The 20,389-nt window shown below is 44.9% G+C and overlaps 1 protein-coding gene across 1 annotated transcript in view; it reads right to left on the bottom strand.

The window, feature by feature from the left end:
• C5 (complement C5) overlaps positions 1 to 20,389 on the bottom strand; it is a 157,731-nt gene that overhangs the window by 51,088 nt on the left and 86,254 nt on the right. Inside the window, exons 21-22 of the mRNA XM_030207569.1 lie at positions 9,483 to 9,710; positions 7,875 to 7,935 (exon numbers count right to left, since the gene is read on the bottom strand). Coding sequence (XP_030063429.1) covers positions 7,875 to 7,935; positions 9,483 to 9,710 — 289 coding nt within the window. The remainder of the gene's footprint in view (positions 1 to 7,874; positions 7,936 to 9,482; positions 9,711 to 20,389) is intronic.

Genomic DNA, 20,389 nt, shown 5'->3' with positions numbered 1-20,389 from the left:
GAAGCAGCGTCTCCTTCAGGACATTGTGCAGCGGTACCGTGGAGGACTCTCTAGGTGGTGATGGATAGTCGAGGACCTCGAGCATCTCGGCCCTCGGCTCTTCCACAGAGACCACGGGAAAGGGAATGCTTATAGACATATCCCGCACAAAGGAGGCAAAGGAGAGACTCTCAGGAGGTGAGAGCTTCCTCTCCGGTGACGGCGTGGGGTCCGAGGGAAGGCCCGTAGACTCCTCTGAGGAGAAATATCTCGGGTCCTCCTCTTCCCCCCACGAGTCCTCATCCTCGGTATCGGACATTAGCTCATGTAGCTGAGTCCGGTACCGGGCCCGGCTCGACGTCGAGGCACCAAGGTCTCGGTGTCGTCGAGCGGTGGACTCCCGCGCCGGCGGGGACGGAGCTCCCTCCATCGACGTCGACGGGGACTCCACCTGCGTGGCGGTCGAGACCGGCACCGCAAGCGGCGGCGGTGTCGACAGCCCCGGCGCCGGGCTAGAGCTCGCCGGCGCCACAGTCATCGGCGCCGGGGGCGCAAGCACCCCCGACGCCGGCACAGCCTGGCGCATCAGCCCTTCCAGGATCCCCGGAAGGATGGCTCTGAGGCACTCGTCCAGGCCCGCTGCCGGGAAAGGCGGTGGGGCCGGTAAGGGTGTCGGTGCCAGAAGCTGCTGGGGGCCAGGAGACGGCACCGAGGTGCCGGAACCCCGACGCGTCGGTACCTCCACCACCGACGGAGATCTCTCCTCTCTGCGATGACGCTTCGGCGTCGACTCCTCTTCAGGGTGCACCGAGGGCTCCCGGTGACGGCGCTTCTTATCTTTTTTCCGGTGCACGTCACCGGTGCCGGAGGGCATGGAGGAGGAGGAGGTCGATCCCCCTCGGTCTCGAGGTACCGGGTCCGACAGGGTTCGGTCCCGTGGCTCACGAGTTGAGGGAGTGACCGGGGCCGACTGCCCACGCGGCCTCTCAACCCCACTCTCACCGGCGGACCGGCGGGCCAACGGGACCTGTTCTCCTGGGGTCGCTGCCATCGGTGCCGATGTCTCGGGCATCGATACCGGTACCGAAGAACCGGCCTTCGATACCGATGCTGTCGAGGTCGACGTCGAGGGGCCGGCGCAAGTTCCAAAAAGACGGTCCCGCAGAACTTGCCTCGCAACCTGAGTCCGTTTCCGGAGACCGAGACACAAAGCGCACGACTTGAGATTGTGCTCCGGCCCGAGGCACTGGAGGCACCAAGCGTGGGTGTCGGTCTGCGAGATCGGCCAGCCGCAGCGACCACACTTTTTAAATCCACTCGGGACCTTCGAGGACATCGACGGAAAAATCGCGTCGGCGAAGTCAAAGTCGGCAATGGTGGCTAAAATCACACCACGAAAAAATCAACCGACCGAGCGGCCACTAGGCCGCAACGTGGCGTCCCCGCTAGAAAGCGAGGGAAAAGGGGGAGCGCGTGCTCCACACGCGCAAAAAGAAATTTCTTTTTTTTTTTTTTTTAAACAATACAAACAAAAAACAGAGGGAACCGAACGGTCCAAGCGACGATCCGCGTAAACGCGGTCGAAAATCCGGCGGCTGAACAGAGAGAGAGGCAAACGCACCACTCTCTCAGTCGCGGGAAAAAAGTAACTGGCGGGAGCGGTCGCGCACGGGCGGGAAGGCGGCCGCGCATGCGCGGTGGGCGTGGCCTGCGTGCTGACCGTCCCGCGAAGCTTCTTCCGGTTGGTGGGGGCTGCCGCGGACGTCAACCCAGTCGTGAGAACAAGCAGCCTGCTTGTCCTCGGAGAAAAGTAAAATTCACAAATAGCTGGTGGAATTTGAACCTGGGTCCCATGATTCTCAGCCCACTGCTCTGCATGGACCTCTGTGTGGCCATTTTTTAAGATGGATGTTCCTATGCTGCTATATAGATGTCCATGTCCCTTGTTTTGCCCTATTCATAATTTGGTCATTTCAGTTTGCAAAATGGATGTTCATGCCGGATGTTTCCAGCACATGGACGTCCATCTCAAGTATTTTCAAACAGGCTGTATCTCGTTCAGAAATACATGTGAGATGACATTCTGACTTGAACATCCCTATTCTGAGTTGGACATCCTTTCAAAAATGCCATTTCATTCATCCTAGAACGATGCAAGAATATTCGCTCTATAATATCTGTGGGGTGATCTAAGCATGTTTCCTGCTTGACCACTCCATTTACTAGCCCCATTATATATTTTCTTGCATTTGGACATTCCTGCCAACTGAGCTGAAGAAATTTCAGCTGCATTTTAATTCTACTGCATCAGCAGAATCTATATAACACTAAACACATGGAGTTGAAACCTTGTTTTCTCTTTTTAAGGAGATAGAGCTGCTACCTGAGACCTGGGATCCTAGAGTGAAGTTCTAGCAAATTTAACACAATTCTCTCGTCCTTCAGACGTAGACAAGCCCCCAAATTCTATAAAAGTTGCTAAAAATTGTGTCACAAATTTGGCTGCACGCCCAATTTGTGCGCACAATTTAATTGTATAACAATCTAACTCACACCGATAATTGACAACCACCAATTACTGACACTAATTAGATTTAATTGAAATACATGTGCATGAATTTTATATGAGAGTTCAAGTGAGGTAGATTACAGAGTTGGTTGTCTAAACCCATAAAGTGAGCACCTGAATTTTTTCTTTTCCTCCTGGCCTTACCAAATTGCAGGCTTTATTAGTATGTTAAGCGATGTCAGCAGCTAGGATTACTTTGGCGGCTCATTGGAAGTCACCTTTGGTTCCATCTTTGGTTAAATGGGTAAATAAGTTATGGTATATATGTGAAATGGAGAGACTTTGGGCAAAGCGTTGTCACACTGTAGCCAAATGGGAAACTATATGGGATCCTTTTTTGAAACACTGCTCCTGAAAATAGTTTTGGCTGTTGAGGGGACAGGGGATGGAGGGAGGGAGGTGGGGTGAGGGGGGGGGGGATTAATTTTTTTCTCTCTACTTTTTTTTCTGTTAAGGGGGGGTTGTGAGTACTTACAAAAAAACTGGTCAGAAATCTTAGAAGTATCTGGGCTTTTATTGTCCTTGGTTTGAGAGTTAAACGCTTACTGTTATTGTTAATTGGAAGTTGCGTTCTTCCCTTGTTCTGTTGCACTTGCTTCAGTAGCCGTATGTGGCTTGATGTTACTTTTCTGCTATGTGTTGGCTCTCAATATTCAATAAAGACTTCTATAAATTAAAAAAAAAGGAGGCACAGAAATGGGAGGGGCATGGGCCAAACGGAGGCATTCCTAACATTTACGCATGTTGTTATAGAATGAAGGGGATACGCACCTAATATAGGCACATACATTTGCACCACGGTTCAGTTGGTGCAAATGGCTATGCCTAAAGTTAGTTGCAATTAAGCATTGTTTATAGAATAGTGCTTTTTTCCGCGCTGATTTTTTTGGTGCCATATATAGAATTCACCCAAAAAATGTGCAGCAGTTGAATTTGGATAATAACATAATTGTGATAATTTGGTTTGTCCTTGGGGTATGGGACTCTATGAATTACGTAAAAGCATAAATATTAGAACATCAGAATAGCCATACTGGGTCAGACCAATGGTCCATCTAGCCCAGTATCCTGCTTCCAACAGTGGCCAATCCAGGTCACAAATACCTGGCGGAAACCCAAATAGTAGCAACATTCCATACTACCAATCCCAGGGCAAGCAGTGGTTTCCCCATGTCTGTCACAATAGCAATGGACTTTTCCTCCAGAAACTTGTCCAAACCTTTTTAAAACCCAGATACGCTGTTACCACATCCTTCGGCAGCAAGTTTCAGAGCTTAACAATTCTTTGAGTGAAAAAATATTTAAAAGTATTTCCCTGTAATTTCATTGAGTGTCAACTGGTCTTTATACTTTTTGAAAGGGTGAAAAATCGATTCACTTCTACTCGTTCTACACCACTCAGGATTTTATAGACCTCAATCATATCCCGCTCAGCCATCTCTTTTCCAAGCTGAAGAGTCCTAACTTCTTTAACCTTTCTCCATATGGGAGGCATTCCATCCCCTTTAACATTTTGGCCGCTCTTCTTTGAACCTTTTCTAATTCTGCTATATCTTTTTAGAGATATGGCGTCCAGAATTGAATGCAATACTCAAGATAAGGTCACACCATAGAGTGATACAGAGGTATTATAATATTCTTGGTCTTATTTTGCATTCCTTTCCTAATAATTTCTAGCATCCTGTTTGCTTTTTTTGGCTGCCGCCACACACTGAGCAGAAGATTTCAGCATATTGTCTGCAATGACATCTAGATCTTTTTCTTGAGTGCTGATTCCTAAGGTGGACCCTAGCATCAGGTAGCCATGATTTGGATTATTCTTCCCAATGTGCATCACTTTGCATCTGTCCACATTAAACTTCATCTGACATTTGGATGCCTGGCCTTCCGGTTTCCCAAGTTCTTCCTGCAATTTTTCACAATCTGCATGCGCTTTGACAACTTTGAAAGGTTTTGAGTCATCTGCAAATTAGGGCCCCTTTTACTAAGCGGCAGTAAGCCCAACACAGGCTTACTGCTAGCTAAACAGGAAGTACCACCGGGCTACCGCAGCAGCCCGACAGTACTTCCCACTCCAAGTGCACCATTTATTTATTTTTGTAGCGCTGGAGTGTACCCAGCGGTAATCGGACAGTGTTGCGCGCTGCCCAGTTACTGCCTGGTTGGCGCAGGAGCCCTCACCGTCACCTCAATGGGTGGTGGTAAGGGCTCCCCTCTGAAATGGACATGCGGCAAGTGCTTTACTTGCCACATGGCCATTTCCTGCAGGAAAGAGAGACTTCCCTTTTACCCGCTGCCGTAAAATGGGGCCTCAGTGCGTGTGAAAAACAGACGCTGACACCAGCGCAGGCTCCCTTTTGCTGTAGCTTGGTACAAGGGGCCCTTAATCATCTTACTCGTCATTCCATTTTCCAGATCAATTATAAATATGTTAAATAGCACTGGTCCCATTACAGGTCCCTGCAGCACTCTACTATTCACCCTCCTCCATTGAGAAAAACGGCCATTTAACCCTACCCTCTGTTTTCTGTCCAATAACCAATTCCTAATTCACAAAAGGACATTGCCTCCTATCCCATGAGTTATTACTTTTCTCAGGAGTCTCTCAAGAGAAACTTTGTCAAAAGCTTTCTGAAAATCAAGATACACTACATCAACCGGCTCACCTTTATCCACATGTTTATTCACGTCTTCAAAGAAACGAAGCAAATTGGTGAGGCAAGACTTCTCTTGGCTGAACCCTGCTGACTCTGTTCTATTAAACCATGTTTGTCTATGTGTTCCGTAATTTCATTCTTTATAATAGTTTCTACTATTTTCCCCAGAATTGAAGTCAGACTTACCGGTCTGTAATTTCCAGGATCACCCCTGGAACCCTTTTTAAAAATTGGCATTACATTGGCCGCCCTCCAATCTTCAGGTACTATGGATGATTTTAACGGCAGATTACAGATCACCAGCAGATCAGCAATTTCATGTTTGAGTCCTTTCAGTAAACTGGGGTGTATGCCATCTGGTCCAGGTGATTTATCACTCTTTAACTTGTCAATTTGTCTCAGTACATCTTCCAGGTTCACTGAGATTTCTTTCAGTTCCTCCGCATTGACACCCTTGAAAACCATTTCCAGTATTACTGCTCTGTTTATGAAGAGCATAGTTTATACCATTATCTAATTTATTCTTTAATTTTCTAGCAGGAGGTTTAATTCTTCTGCTTTGGCCATGGCCATTATTTTATGTCCCCATAGGTTGCAGTGGCAGGGCATTAATACCCCTTCTTGTGCATTTGTTCAGTCTCAGCAAAAAGGCCACAAAGGGTGTGGACAGCCTTAGCTCACAACTCAGACTTTCCATTTCCATTTTACACAAACGTTTAAAAAGCCCAGGAAACTTTAATGTTCTCTGGGAATTCAGTCTTGTGGAATATAACACTAACAATGACAGACTTTGACTACTACACTAAATACTACTACTACTTAACATTTCTAAAGCGCTGCCCGGGTTATGCAGCGCTGTACAATTTAACAAAGAAGGACAGTCCCTGCTCAAAAGAGCTTACAATCTAAAGGACAAAAAGTGCAGTCAATCAAATTGGGGCAGACTAGATTTCCTGAATGGAGGTATAATGGTTAGGTGCAGAAGGCGACATTGAAGAGGTGGGCTTTGAGCAAGGATTTGAAGATGGGCAGGGGGGGGCTTGGTGAATGGGCTCAGGGAGTTTATTCTAAGCATAGGATGATAACAAGGAGATTCAGAGAGGGATCATATGGACCACCACTAGAAACATATTTTATCAGATGGACACTGATATGCTTTGCAATCACAGAGGGTCATGGATTGAGGTACTTGTTTTTAATCACAATGAATATGCAGTTATCTTTTGGACTATTTGAAGTTGCAAAGGCCTGCAAGGAAGTTCAGCCATATGTATGAGTCTTGAGAGGGAGAGCGAGAGCGAGAGAAAACCTCCATAGGGATGCTTATAATGTACAACTACGTGAACTATGCGTGTGTACATGCTGAGAAATTTGGCATATATGTACCATAGCAAGTGTACTGTGCAGTAGTCTGTAACGTAGCGGTTAAGTGCCTTAGGAGTCCTTTTACCAAGCCACACTAAAAAGTGCCCAGCGCTGGTGTCAGCTTTTGGGATTTCCTTCTGCTGCGGCCATTTTTAGCATGGCAGTAAAATGGCTGCCATGCCATATTTTTTTGGAATGGCCACTCGCTAATTTCCCCATTAGCGTGTGGACATTACTGCGGGAGCCCTTACTGCCATCTAAGGGCTACCAAGCTAATCGGATTGTGCACAGTAATGTACCCATGCTACCCAATTAGCACAGGCATGCCTACTCTCCACCCATGGGTATGTGTCCTGTGCTGGAAAATAAAAAATATTTTTTGCAGTGTGGGATTAGTGTGCGCTGAGCAGGAAACTACCATGAGATGCCTCAGCACATTCCACAGTAGTGCCCTTTTAGTACACGGTAGGCTCACGTTAGGCCAACCACACCTGAGTAAAAGAGCCCCTTAGTGTGTAGCTGCAAGGGGGAGTGTACAAATGGGAGTAGCATGGGAGGGGCATGAGCATGTCTCCAACTTACAGACATAACTTGCTGAAATTAGGTGTGTCCATTTACACCTGCCATTAACATGGTGTAAGTGGGTGCACCAAAATGTAGGTGCACTGATGCCAACTTATGCCATTATTCTTTAATAGAATCTTGGCACCCAGATGCCATTATAGAATTAGTGCTCAGCACCAGTGGCGTAGCCAGACATTTTGTTTGAGCCCAAACTGGGTGGGAACACAACTCCTCCTGCCCTCCCCCCCTGATGAGCATGCGTGGGACTGGGGAAGCTGGCACGATGACAGTGCTTGGACAGTGCCACTGGCTGAAGCAAGTACGGGAGTGACCTGTTCTGACTGCCAGAGAACCTCTTCAGCTGGTGGGGCTTGTGGGATCCCTGCCAGCCTTAACAAAGGTGACAGCATTTTGGGTGGGCCTGAACCCAAAGTGGGTGGGCCCAGGCCCACCCTTAGCTACGCCACTACTCGGCATGTGGCATCGGGGCACCTACATTGTGGTGCCCAGTCATAGAATTTTCCCAAAGCATGCAGAGATCTCCACAAAGGGTTGTGTCCATAGAAATAATAACAATCACAGTGGCAAGAAGCCCTGCGGCATTCCGGAATGTGGTGAGACAGATCAGCTTTTGTTCTGGAAAGTACTGCGCTTGCTAAAAATAGATTGAGACATGCAAGCAGAAGTGTTTGGATCCTGCCTAACTAAGCAGAATGCCAGGTACTGGTCACAGTCCATACCATAAACTCCTTGCGGGTCGAGCATGAAACCAACATGATGTTCCCTTTTCACCCCCTCCGGCTAGAGTTAAAAGGAGAACAGAGTCAGCACAAGGCTCACAAATGCTTCTCAGCTTATGCATTTACTGTTACTGTTGCTTGTGACACATTTGTGAACAATTATAGTTACCATTTAATTTATGAAATTTATAACCCACCCACTACCCTACTGGTTGGGTAGTGATGACCTAAATTAGTGAAGGACACATCCTCAAATCACCCCCTCCCCTAAACTTAGGTTGGGGCAAGAAAAAAGTCATCTCTGATGCATGTCACAGTGAATGATGCAGATAAACTTTATCTGCATGTTATACTAATAAAACCTCTGGGGTCCTTTTACTAAGCTGCGGATAGAGGGGGCCTGCCCTGGCACCAGTGCGTGTTTTTGATGCGCCCTAAGGCCCCCTTTTACTGCAGTGGGTAAAAGGCTGGGTTTTTTAAAAGAAATGACCATGCAGCAAGTGAAGCACTTGCCGCGCAGCCATTTCGGGGAGAGCACTTACCGCCACCCACTGAGGTGGCAGTAAGGGCTCCTGCGCTAATGCATCAGTAACCGAGCTACCTGATTACCACTGGGTAAACACCGGTGCTACAAAAATTAAAATATTTTTGTAACGCCGGAAATGGTGCATACTGGGGTTGGGAACCACCGTCGGGCTGCTGCGGTAGCCCGGCGGTACTTCCTGTTTAGCGTACAGTAAGCCCGCACTGAGCCCTTACTGCCAGGTCAATAGGTGGCGGTAAAGGCTCAGGCAGTAAATAGCCACGTGCTACTTTTAATTTTAGCACATGGCCATTTACTGCCCCATTTTAAAAAAGCCCTTTTCCACAGCCATGGTAAAAAAAAATGGCCCAGCACGCACCAAAAACATGCGCCCACACTACTGCAGACCAGTAAAAGGACCCCTGAATCTAGTCCTATATATCTGAAACAGTCACAGGAAGAATGACACCTTCAAAGACACGAGGGAGCCAAAGTAGCCATACACAGAATTCATTCAAACTCGCAGACGCTTTGACATGGTGTCATGTTTCGGCGTTGGCTGCGCTTGCCTCAGGAGTCTAAAAAACATTTGGAATGAGAATAACATTTAAAAATGCATTCATTAAAATATAATAATAAAAAGAACTATAGTTATAAAACAAACATCACATTCATATGTTAAAATGACATGTGAATAAAAAATAAAAATGATAATGAATCATAAAAGATAAACTACAAAATGCTATTCACATAAAATGTGTAGATAAACAAATATAATTGATGCTATATATAAAGTACAAAAAATGAGGGCTGTGGTGTGGACAGAAATGTTTGTACAATAGGAATTATGGTATTCTTATCCAAAAGTGTTGTTGCTCAAGGCTAGAGCAAGGCTGATTGCAATATATTGCCAAAGTAAACTATGTATTAGAAAAATAGTAAAACAAATTACTTTGGCTCCCTCATGTCTTTGGAGGTGTCATTCTTCTGCACTATTCCTGTGACTGTTTCTTGTTTTTTGTTCCTGCACATCGGTAGCTGATCTCTATCTATATATCTGACTTAGACTAATGTCATCTACTTACCACAACCCGTAATGTTTTCACTAGAATTTCACTTCCATGTTCAGACTTCAGTGTAAAGTTGATAGTGTGCAGGCCCAGCTCCAAGGGCATAACCTTGAAAGTGACTACCGACACAGAGGATCCCTCGATTTGCCTGGCAGTGCAAGATGTACTCTGTATCCCCTTTAGTTTAGTTGCTGAGCCCTTGAATAAACATACTCCCTCGCCAACAGATAAGGTGGCACAGAACTGAAAGAGAAGGGAAAATCTGAGGGACACATTTACATACCAAGCAAAAGCCTTTGAGTGTACATTTTTTGAAAGATTTCAAGTTTATTTAGAACTTACTGTTCCGCCCAATAGAAAATCTATCTGGGCAGCTTACAATCTAAAATAAGAGAATAGATAGAAATAACATAAAATATTAAAACCAGACAGATAAGAAGAGGGGTAAAAATGGGGAGAACTACAACATTGATAGGAAAGAGGGAAAGGGGAAATACAATATGGTCAGGGATACTGTGATTCAAGCAACAGTGGAGTATCAGGGAAGCAGTGGCGTTCTTATGTCGGCTGCCACCCGGGGCAAATTGCCACTGCAAGCCCCCCTCCCCTGGTGCATCACCTCTACTCCCCCAACACATCACCTCCATCCAACCCCCCCCCCCCTCCCCCAGCGCATCACCTCCTGGGGGTACAGGGAGCAGTCGCACGGCTGTTGGCTCCACCAGTTCCCTGTCCCGGAACAGGAAGTAATGTCAGAGGGAGAAGGGAACCGGCAGAGCTGACAGCTGCACAGCTGCTCCCTGCACCCCCTTGCAGCATGCACCCAGGGCAGACCGCCCCCACCGCTCTGCCCTTGGTACGTCACTGCAGGGAAGCTAGCTAGAAGCTTCTCGAATTAGAAAAATTTTTAACTCAGCTTTAAAGTGTGAAAGAGAAGTTAATTGTCTGAGATGGGGAGGTAAAGAGTTGTATAATTTTGGACCCTAGAATGAGAACATAGTATGCCTGCTGTGTTCATGATAAAGTTTGTTTTAAATTTAGTTTCATCGCATGCCCCCTAGTCCTAGTATTTTTGGAAAGCGTGAACAGACGCTTCACATCCACCTGTTCCACTCCACTCATTATTTTATATACCTCTATCATGTCTCCCCTCAGCCATCTCTTCTCTATGCTGAAAAGCCCTAGCCTCCTTCGTCTTTCTTCATAGGGAAGTCGTCCCATCCCCGCTATCATTTTTGTCGCCCTTCGCTGCACCTTTTCCAGTTCTACTATATCTTTCTTGAGATGCGGCGACCAGAATTGAACACAATAGTCAAGGTGTGCTCGCACCATGGAGCGATACAACGGCATTATAACATCCTCACATCTGTTCTCCATACCTTTCCTAATAATACCCAACATTCTATTCGCTTTCTTAGCTGCAGCAGCACACTGAGCAGAAGGTTTCAGTGTATTATCAACGATGACACCCAGATCCCTTTCTTGGTTTGTAACTCCTAATGTGGAACCTTGCATGATGTAGCTATAATTCGGGTTCTTTTTTCCCACATGCATCACCTTGCACATGTTCACATGAAACGTCACCTGCCATTTAGCCGCCCAGTCTCCCAGTCTCGTAAGGTCCTTCTGTAATTTTTCACAATCCTCTCGCGAGTTAACGACTTTGAATAACTTTGTGTCATCAGCAAATTTAATTATCTTGCTGGTTACTCCCATCTCTAAATCATTTATAAATATATTAAAAAGCAGCAGTCCTAGCACTGACCCCTGAGGAACCCCACTAACTACCCTTCTCCATTGTGAATACTGCCCATTTAACCCCACTCTCTGTTTCCTATCCTTTAACCAGTTTTTAATCCACAATAGGACATTTCCTCCTATCTCATGACCCTCCAATTTCCTCTGTAGCCTTTCATGAGGTACCTTATCAAACGCCTTTTGAAAATCCAGATACACAATATCAACTGGCTCCCCTTTGTCCACATGTTTGTTTACTCCTTCAAAGAATTGAAGTAAATTGGTCAGGCAAGATTTCCCCACACTTAGGCCCAGATGCATCAAACAAACGTAACAAAATCTAAATCGTTAAAGTCCTTAACGATTTTGAAAAACCGAAGCATGCACCAAAAAAACAGGTCAAACATGTTCGTTGCGGTATCCAGAAGTACAATGTATCACTGAATCATAATCCCCATCGTAATCGGCCCCTAAATCATGCGCAGAGCAGCCAAGCGTTATGCTGGCTGCTCTGCGCATGCCACAAAAGTCCAAAAAAAACCACAACACAAACACGTGGCTCCCCACTTCCCCCTGCACTAACCAAAACATAAAAAAATCCAAATAGATCGGGAGGGGGCAAAGGCGCTCGTCAGGAGCGTCCTGTATGGGCGCCCTTGCCCCCCCCCCCCCCCCCGAGATCGCCGCTGTTCCCCGCTTCAGCCGGTTTTAATAAAAACAAATCTCCAAATTTTCTCATCCCCGGTCCCCCTCCCTTCCTGTGTTTCCTGTCCATTGCTCCAGGGCTCCACCTCCCACCATCCTCCGCCTCCGCCCCCGTGCCCCACCCCCTGGGATCGTCGCCTACGTAGATAACTTACGTCAATGGAGGGCGGGCCCAGGAACAACAGATTGACATCGGAGAAGAGAGAAGCAATTGGCGATCAGATGTTTTATCCCGTGCAGCACCTTCGCATACAGGTGAGAGGCGCTGCACGGGACGGTAATGTGGAGAGGGGGTCCGGTGGAGGGTGGGAGCGGTGGCGATGATCCCAGAGGGCGGGGCACGGGGGCGGAGGCGGAGGATGGTGGGAGATGGAGCCCTGGAGCAATGGACAGGAAACACAGGAAGGGAGGGGGACCGGGGATGAGAAAATTTGGAGATTTGTTTTTATTAAACCGGCTGAAGCGGGGAACAGTGGCAATCTCGGGGGGGGGGGGACAAGGGCGCCCATACAGGACGCTCCTGACGAGCGCCTTTGCCCCCTCCCGATCTATTTGGATTTTTTTATGTTTTGGTTAGTGCAGGGGGAAGTGGGAGCTATCGGTTTGTGTTTTTATATAACTTTTTTTTTTACATGCCAGCTTGCATTTTTAAGGTGCAGGAGGGAGCGGGGAGATGACAGCTCAGCCCTGAACGACAGGTCTGAGAGCTCGCTAAATTTGTCACTTTAAATGATTCGTTAGAATCGTCGGTATGGTTAGTGCATAGCGAATTGTCCACATTTCAATGGTAGTTTCTGGTTTGCATTCCGTTTTCGTTATCTGCTAGTGGCTTCAGAAAAAGGCCTATAATGCATGCAACGGTCGCAAATTTTGTCGTTAGAGGGTCATTAAAGGGTCGTTAGAGTTTTGTGCATCTAGGCCTCAAGCCGTGCTGACTTGGTCCTTGGATGTGCTCTGTAATTTTGTTTTTAATAATAGCCTCTACCATTTTCCCCGGCACCGATGTCAGACTCACTGGTCTATAATTTCCCAGATCTCCCCTGGAACCTTTTTTAAAAATCGGCGTTACATTGGCCACCCTCCAATCTTCTGGTACCACGCCCGAATTTAAGGATAAATTGCATATCACTAACAGAAGCTCCACAAGTTCATTTTTCAGTTCAGTTAGGTACCTTAGAAGGTATAATTGTTCAGAAGGTCACATCTTATTTACCATGCATTTTTAACACATTAAATGTTCTATTGTTTCATGCTAGATATAAAAGGTTTTGATTTCTTTTGACCTTTTATGCATTATATATTTTTGCGCTAGATATAAAGGTTTGGATTTCTTTTGACCTATTTTCCCCCCTTTTATGTATTAAAGGTTTATGTCTCATTTTTTATTTATCTCCTATTTTTTCATTCATTCATTTTTTTATTTTTCATTGATTTTCAATACATTGTCGATACGTTTTTGTACACTTATCTACACTTCATTTGGAGTTGTTTTGAAATCCCTATCTATACTATTTAAGTTCCATATGTGACAAAATTAGTTGGGTTCTTCTTAATGTTCTTATGTATGTAGAATGTATATGTGGTAGGTTGGTGTTTTTGCATCCTGCATTTTACATGTGATATCCACGTATGTGTGGCATTGTGTTTCCTGTATTCTATTTCTATTCTTTTCACATACATAATATATGTAACTACATCCATTCTTTGGATATGATGTACTGATTTATTCATACATTTGTTCTAGATATCTCTTTTAGCAGACATTTGACTGTGAGTCAACTGCTTTACAAGTTATTTTGCATCAAAGATCAATAGGTATGTTCCTTGCAATACATTGCCATATTTTATATTTTAGTTTATTATTCATCATTTTTAAGTAATCTATATTTTATTTTGTGTACAAAATGTTTATGTTTATATGTGTATGTTTTCATATATACGTTTTCATGAGATGTATGCACACATTTTTTTCATTTGTTTCTATTTATGGTTATTATTATGTTTATTTTATAGACCCCTGACGCAGGCCTTTACGGCCGAAACACATTACGTGTCGGGTTGTTTTTATTGATTTGAATAAAGACCTTGTTTGGGAAGACACCAACTGTGAGAGGACTCTTTTTTGGATCCACTGTTTGTGTGTTTGTCTTTGCTTCTCCTGTGGAGAGATCACCTTCTGTGGGTGTTTGCTTCGTTAATATTGAACACACCATTCGGTGATCACTAGATGCAAAATGGTCTCCCACTGTGATATCAGATACATTCTTTCCGGTTGTAAGCACCAGATCCAGAATAATTCCATCTTGCGTTGGTTCCATTACCCACTGCTGAAACAATAAAGGGTAGATTCTATATATGGCGCCATAAGAATCAGCGCTGAAAAAAAAATAAACCTAGCCATAGATCTAGAGGCTACAATGATAGAAACAGACTTGGATTTAGTGGCAATCACGGAGATTTGGTTCACGGAGAACCATGACTGGAATATAGTTAAACCTAGCTATAATCTATTCAGGAAGGACAGGGTAGGAAAAAAGGGTGGAGGAGATGTTAAGAATAATATTAAAGTGACAGAACTGCAGGACACGTGGGCTACGAAAGAAGTATTGTGGTTAAACTGGAAAGAGAGAAAGGAAAATGTATTTATATCAGAGTAATATACAGGTCACCTACTCAGCAGGTCCCAAAAAGTAGATCTATTTCTTCTAGTTCATTTCCAGGGATAAGTGATGGATTTTCCAAGTCTACCTGGCTAATAATTTTTATGGACTTTTCCTTCAGGAACTTATCAAACCTCTTTTGAATTCTGCTATATTGGTCAAACTGACTCCATCCTCTGGCAACTATTTTTACAGTTTAATTATACCCTGCATGAAAAAAAAGATTTCTACAATTTCTTTTCAATCTGCTGGTTCAAAGAGTGTCCTCTTGACTTTGTGTTGTTTGGAAGGTTAAACAAGTGTTCCACCTCATTCATAATTTTATAAGCTTCTATAATATTTCCTTTCAGTCTCTCTTTTCCAAACTGCTTCTTAGGTTCTTATTAGGCTGGTTTCTGGCATGTTCTGCCCTCTGTTGACTTTCAATTTTGGGTCTTAAAGGGGAACTACCATAGACTGCCATCAGAATATGATTGTAGCAGATACCCTTCCAGCTTCTAATTCTTCTGTTCATATTTTATGGGAAAGCCATTTGGGAAGGGCTTCTGCTGCTGAACCTAGTTTATCTTCAGGAAACTCTAGAGGACAAAGGCCATATAAATATTTGTGTTAGCTCTGTCTTTAGGCCAAATGAGTTTTAGAACTACTACTTTGAGAAAGGGACAACTAGGAATCATTTTAAAAAAACATATTTTTGGAAAGGCAGAATGCCAGAGAAAAATAACAAACTGAAATGGAATCCCAAGCATTTCACAGTTACTAGTGGGCCCTTTTACAGAGCGGCAGTAAGCCCCGCCCTGAGTGTGCGCCATTTCCAGGGGAAAAAACCCCCAGAAATGGCTTGTACGGCGGTAACCCAGCAGTAATCGGGCATCGCCACCCAGTTACCGCCGGGTTAGCGCGGGAGTACTTATCGCCACCTCAATGGGTGGCAGTATGGGCTCCCTGTCGCATGGCCATACGGTAAGAGTTCTCTTGCCGCATGGCCACATGTGCCCGGGTCTTTTTACCTGCTGCAGTAAAAAGGGCCCTGGCACACGGGGAAAACAACCCTCACCGCTAGCACAGGGCCCTTTTTCCCACAGCTTGGTAAAAGGACCCTTAGACCATTTGTTTTAGCTCAAGCACAGAGAACGTGCATGATTTTCACAGTCCTTGATGTAACAGTTTTATGGGCTAGATTTGCTAATGTGTAATACCGTGTTAGAATATGCTAATGTGCATTAACATGCATTATCTACTACAGGTCCCACTGTCAGACCTATTTCCTATTATGTACTAATGGCACTACAACAACTTTAGTCCATATCCATCTGTGTAAAAGACCACAAGAAAAGTTGCCTCTAAATCATTGTCAGACCAGCAGTTGGCAGTGATTAAAGACACTGATGTTGCCTCATAAGATCAAGAATTTAGAGAACGTTATTCGTAGGAAAATGTTGCATTTTACTAATTTTTCTAAAATTCCTGCAGTAGCTGCTTTGTTTATCTTAAAAAAGATATTTATTGGAAATATTAAAGAATCCAGAACAATCTTGTCCTCCTCTATCTAGAGTGTATTATATGCCACCTGTTGCAAAGAAGGAAGGTGAACATGAAATTTTGGGACCTGAAATATCTTCTGACTCTTTAAATGTTGCTCAACTTATAGGAAAAGAAGGCAAAGGTGTTATACCAGCTACTTTGATAGCTAATTTTATTTTGGAACCATAAGAGACTGGATGTTAAAGCTTTTCTTCCGGAATAGAGGGACACCTTTCCTGATCTGCGAGGTTCATATTTTTCCAGATGTCTCACATCTCACACAGAAAAGAATGGACCAATTTCTTTTATTAAAACCTTGAGTGGTACAGCTTGGTGCATTGTTTTGGCTGAATTATCCTTGCAAATGTGTTATCAAATATCAGTCTGTAAAGTTTATTTTCTTTGACCAAGGTCAGTTGTCTACTTTTTTGGACTCCAAGAGTAGAGAATCTCCTCCCTTATCAACTGAGCCAGCAAAGACTTCCATTCCATAGGAATAATACACCACCTAGTTACTTCCTTTTAGGTTATTTAGTTTTGTGTAAATAATTTCTAGATATTATCCTTGCTGGCTGGATATCCCCCCTCCTATTACTAGTGGACTGAGTTGAATAGGTAATTAAGATTTCCTTATCCGTATTTGTATTTCTTCTTTAGTGTTTGACACCTCTTCTTGTTTTTGTATCGAAATATATTATCTTGGAACAATATGTTGTAATGGAAGTGAATTTTAAAGATTGTTTTTCAACCCTGTATTGTTGGTTAGAAGTAATTCTGTTTAAAAATGATTCTTTAAGTGTTACCTTAAAGGATTACTTTTCAACCCTGCTTTTGTCCGATAATACATTCTGAAATCTTGTCTTTGACCGAAAGTAACTTTTCTTGCAAACAAGTTGGGATCCAGAAGATAAGACACAGCTCTAACTAATTTGGTATGCAAAGGGGAGGATGGCACTTATTTCCCAGGCCCAGCTTGGCCACCTGGACTTGGGAAAGCATGTGACCACAGTAAGCATTCTGTGATTTTCCATAGAAGCTTTCTTTAACTTTCCTTAGCTCTGGACATGGGCTCAGAGCTTAATAAAAAGGGAGGGCTTGTCACAGTAAGGTGGGGTTCATCTGTGAGTAACGAATGGACTGCGCAGAAGGTTTGTTCCTGGTCCAAAGCTCCTAGCTCTCGCTGTGTGAACCGGGCCCCCACAGCTGATGATAAAAGCCTGGATAATGGAGACCAGTGATGATTGTATGTATGTATATTATTGGTCTAAAGAACTCTTTGCATTACTTAGATGTAGAGACCAGTGATCATACCAAGTGTCATCTAACTCGAATACTTCAGCCACATGGATACCTGAATGTGGAGTTCCACAGGGTTCCCCCCTCTCGCCAACTCTATTCAACTTAATGATGTTACCCTTGGCCAAATTATTATCAAACCAAAACTTCAACCCATACATACAGTATACGCAGATGACGTAACGATCTACATCCCATTTAAACAAGACCTAAAGGAAATCTCCAATGAAATCAACCAAAGTCTCCACATCATGCACTCATGGGCGGATGCATTTCAGCTGAACCTTAATGCAGAAAAAACCCAATGCCTAATCTCACCTCAAAACATAATACAAATAAATTTACCACCATCAACACACCAAATCTGAACCTCCCAATTTCACTCTAAAAATTCTTGGAGTCACCATCAATCGACACTTAACACAAGAGAGCCATGCGAAAAACATAACCAATAAGATGTTCCACTCAATGTGGAAATTAAAAAGAGTAAGACCTTTCTTCCCAAGGACCGTTTTCCGTTAGCTGGTACAATCAATGGTGCTCAGTCATCTAGACTACTGCAACGCACTCTACGCTGGCTGCAAAGAGCAAATAATCAAAAAACTTCAGACAGCCCAGAACACTGCAGTTAAGTGTCGATATTCGGTAAAACAAAATATGAAAGTGCTAAACCCCTACAAGAAAAGCTATACTGGCTCCCACTTAAAGAACGCATCACGCTCAAAATATGCTCCCTAGTTCACAAAATCATTCACGGAGAAGCACCAGCCTACGTGTCAGACCTGAAAGACTTACCACCAAGGAATGCCAAAAGATCATCACGCACATTCCTCAACCTGCACTTCCCCAACTGCAAAGGTCTAAAATACAAACTAATGCATGCATCAAACTTCACTTACTTGAGCACACAGTTATAGAACGCATTGCCGCTCAACTTAAAAACGACCTACAAACTAACTAACTTCCGCAAACTACTGAAGACCCATCTCTTTAATAAGGCTTATCACAAAGATCAACAAACATGAACAAACACAACTCCTTCACATATATTCTGAAATGTCTTATAATATCTGCTTGTTATACTATTATCATGTTCTTTTCTTTTTTTCATAATCATGTTAACTAAGATCCTTCTATAATACTAAATGTATATTTTCTAATGATATTTCCACCATTCATGATGTATTGTAAGCCACATTGAGCCTGCAAAGAGGTGGGAAAATGTGGGATACAAATGCAATAAATAAATAAATAATGATTGTTTATACAGTTAATCATTGTGTTTGCTTCTTTTCCTGGTCTAAGAGATGTAGAGACCAGTGATGTAATACTTGTTTATACAGCTAATCATTGTACATGTGCTAACTATTATGTGTATATATATATACAGTACATATATATATATATATATATATATATACACACACACACATAATGGTTAGCACATATACAAAATATATATATACTAACCGTTAAGCCCGTTAAAACGGGCGCGTATTGGAATGTTTTTTTCCCAAGGCCCCCCTCCCGTTGCAGCTGCAAGGCCCCCTGCCATCCTCCTTCCTTGCCAGCTCCAAGGCCCCCTCTGTCCCTCCCTCCCAGCTCCAAGGCTCCAGTCCTCCCCCCTTCCCAGCTGCAAGGCCCCCTGCCCGCCCTCCCTCCCTCCCAGTTCCAAGGCCCCAGGCCCTCCCCCCCAGCTCCCAAGGCCCCCTTCCCTCCCTCCCAGTTCCAAGGCCCCCTGCTCTCCCTCACAACTGTAAGGGCCCCATTCCCTCACAACTGTAAGGGGCCCCATTCCCTCACAACTGTAAGGGCCCCCCTGCCCTCCCTCCCAGTTCCAAGGCCCCCTGCCCCCCCGTGCCTTCTTCCCAGCCAGCTGGAAGGCCCCCTTCAGTCCAGCCCTCCCAGCTCCAAGGCCCCCCCTCCTTCTGAGACCTCCCATGTCCCCTCCCCCCCAAGGTAGCCGCTACCGCCCCCCCACCCCGGAGTCGCCCCCGCCCCCCCTTCACCCGGCCCGGGCCCTCTCTTCGTTATTCAACTTACAGCAGCGCCAAAACAGCAGCAAGCAGCAGCTCCCGTTGGCCTTCCTTCACTGCCTGTGCCTTGCCCTCGTGTGACGTCACGTCGGCGAGGGCGGGGCACAGGCAGGAAAGGAAGGCCGATGGGAGCTGAAGCTGAGCTGCTTGCTGCTGTTTCGGCGCTGCTGTAAGTTGAATAATGAAGAGAGGGCCCGGGCCGGGTGAAGGGGGGGTGGTGGCGACTCCGGGGGGGGCGGTAGCGGCTACCTTGGGGGGGGGGGAGCGGTAGTGACGTCAGCAGTTCCCTCCCTCCCCTTCCGCGCAGTTTCCCTCTCTGTCCCGCCCCCCTCCCCCCGTCATCACGTCTTGACGCGGGGGCGGGACAGAGAGGGAAGTCTCTACTGCGCACTTGCCATTTATAGGTTTGATATACAGTGGGGGAAATAAGTATTTGATCCCTTGCTGATTTTGTAAGTTTGCCCACTGACAAAGACATGAGCAGCCCATAATTGAAGGGTAGGTTATTGGTAACAGTGAGAGATAGCACATCACAAATTAAATCCGGAAAATCACATTGTGGAAAGTATATGAATTTATTTGCATTCTGCAGAGGGAAATAAGTATTTGATCCCCCACCAACCAGTAAGAGATCTGGCCCCTACAGACCAGGTAGATGCTCCAAATCAACTCGTTACCTGCATGACAGACAGCTGTCGGCAATGGTCACCTGTATGAAAGACACCTGTCCACAGACTCAGTGAATCAGTCAGACTCTAACCTCTACAAAATGGCCAAGAGCAAGGAGCTGTCTAAGGATGTCAGGGACAAGATCATACACCTGCACAAGGCTGGAATGGGCTACAAAACCATCAGTAAGACGCTGGGCGAGAAGGAGACAACTGTTGGTGCCATAGTAAGAAAATGGAAGAAGTACAAAATGACTGTCAATCGACAAAGATCTGGGGCTCCACGCAAAATCTCA

This window comes from Microcaecilia unicolor, chromosome 6 (assembly GCF_901765095.1).
Source record: "Microcaecilia unicolor chromosome 6, aMicUni1.1, whole genome shotgun sequence".
Taxonomy (NCBI): Eukaryota; Metazoa; Chordata; class Amphibia; order Gymnophiona; family Siphonopidae; genus Microcaecilia; species Microcaecilia unicolor.
Note: the sequence above shows the minus strand (reverse complement) of the source record. Positions and strands in the feature narration are given on the sequence as shown.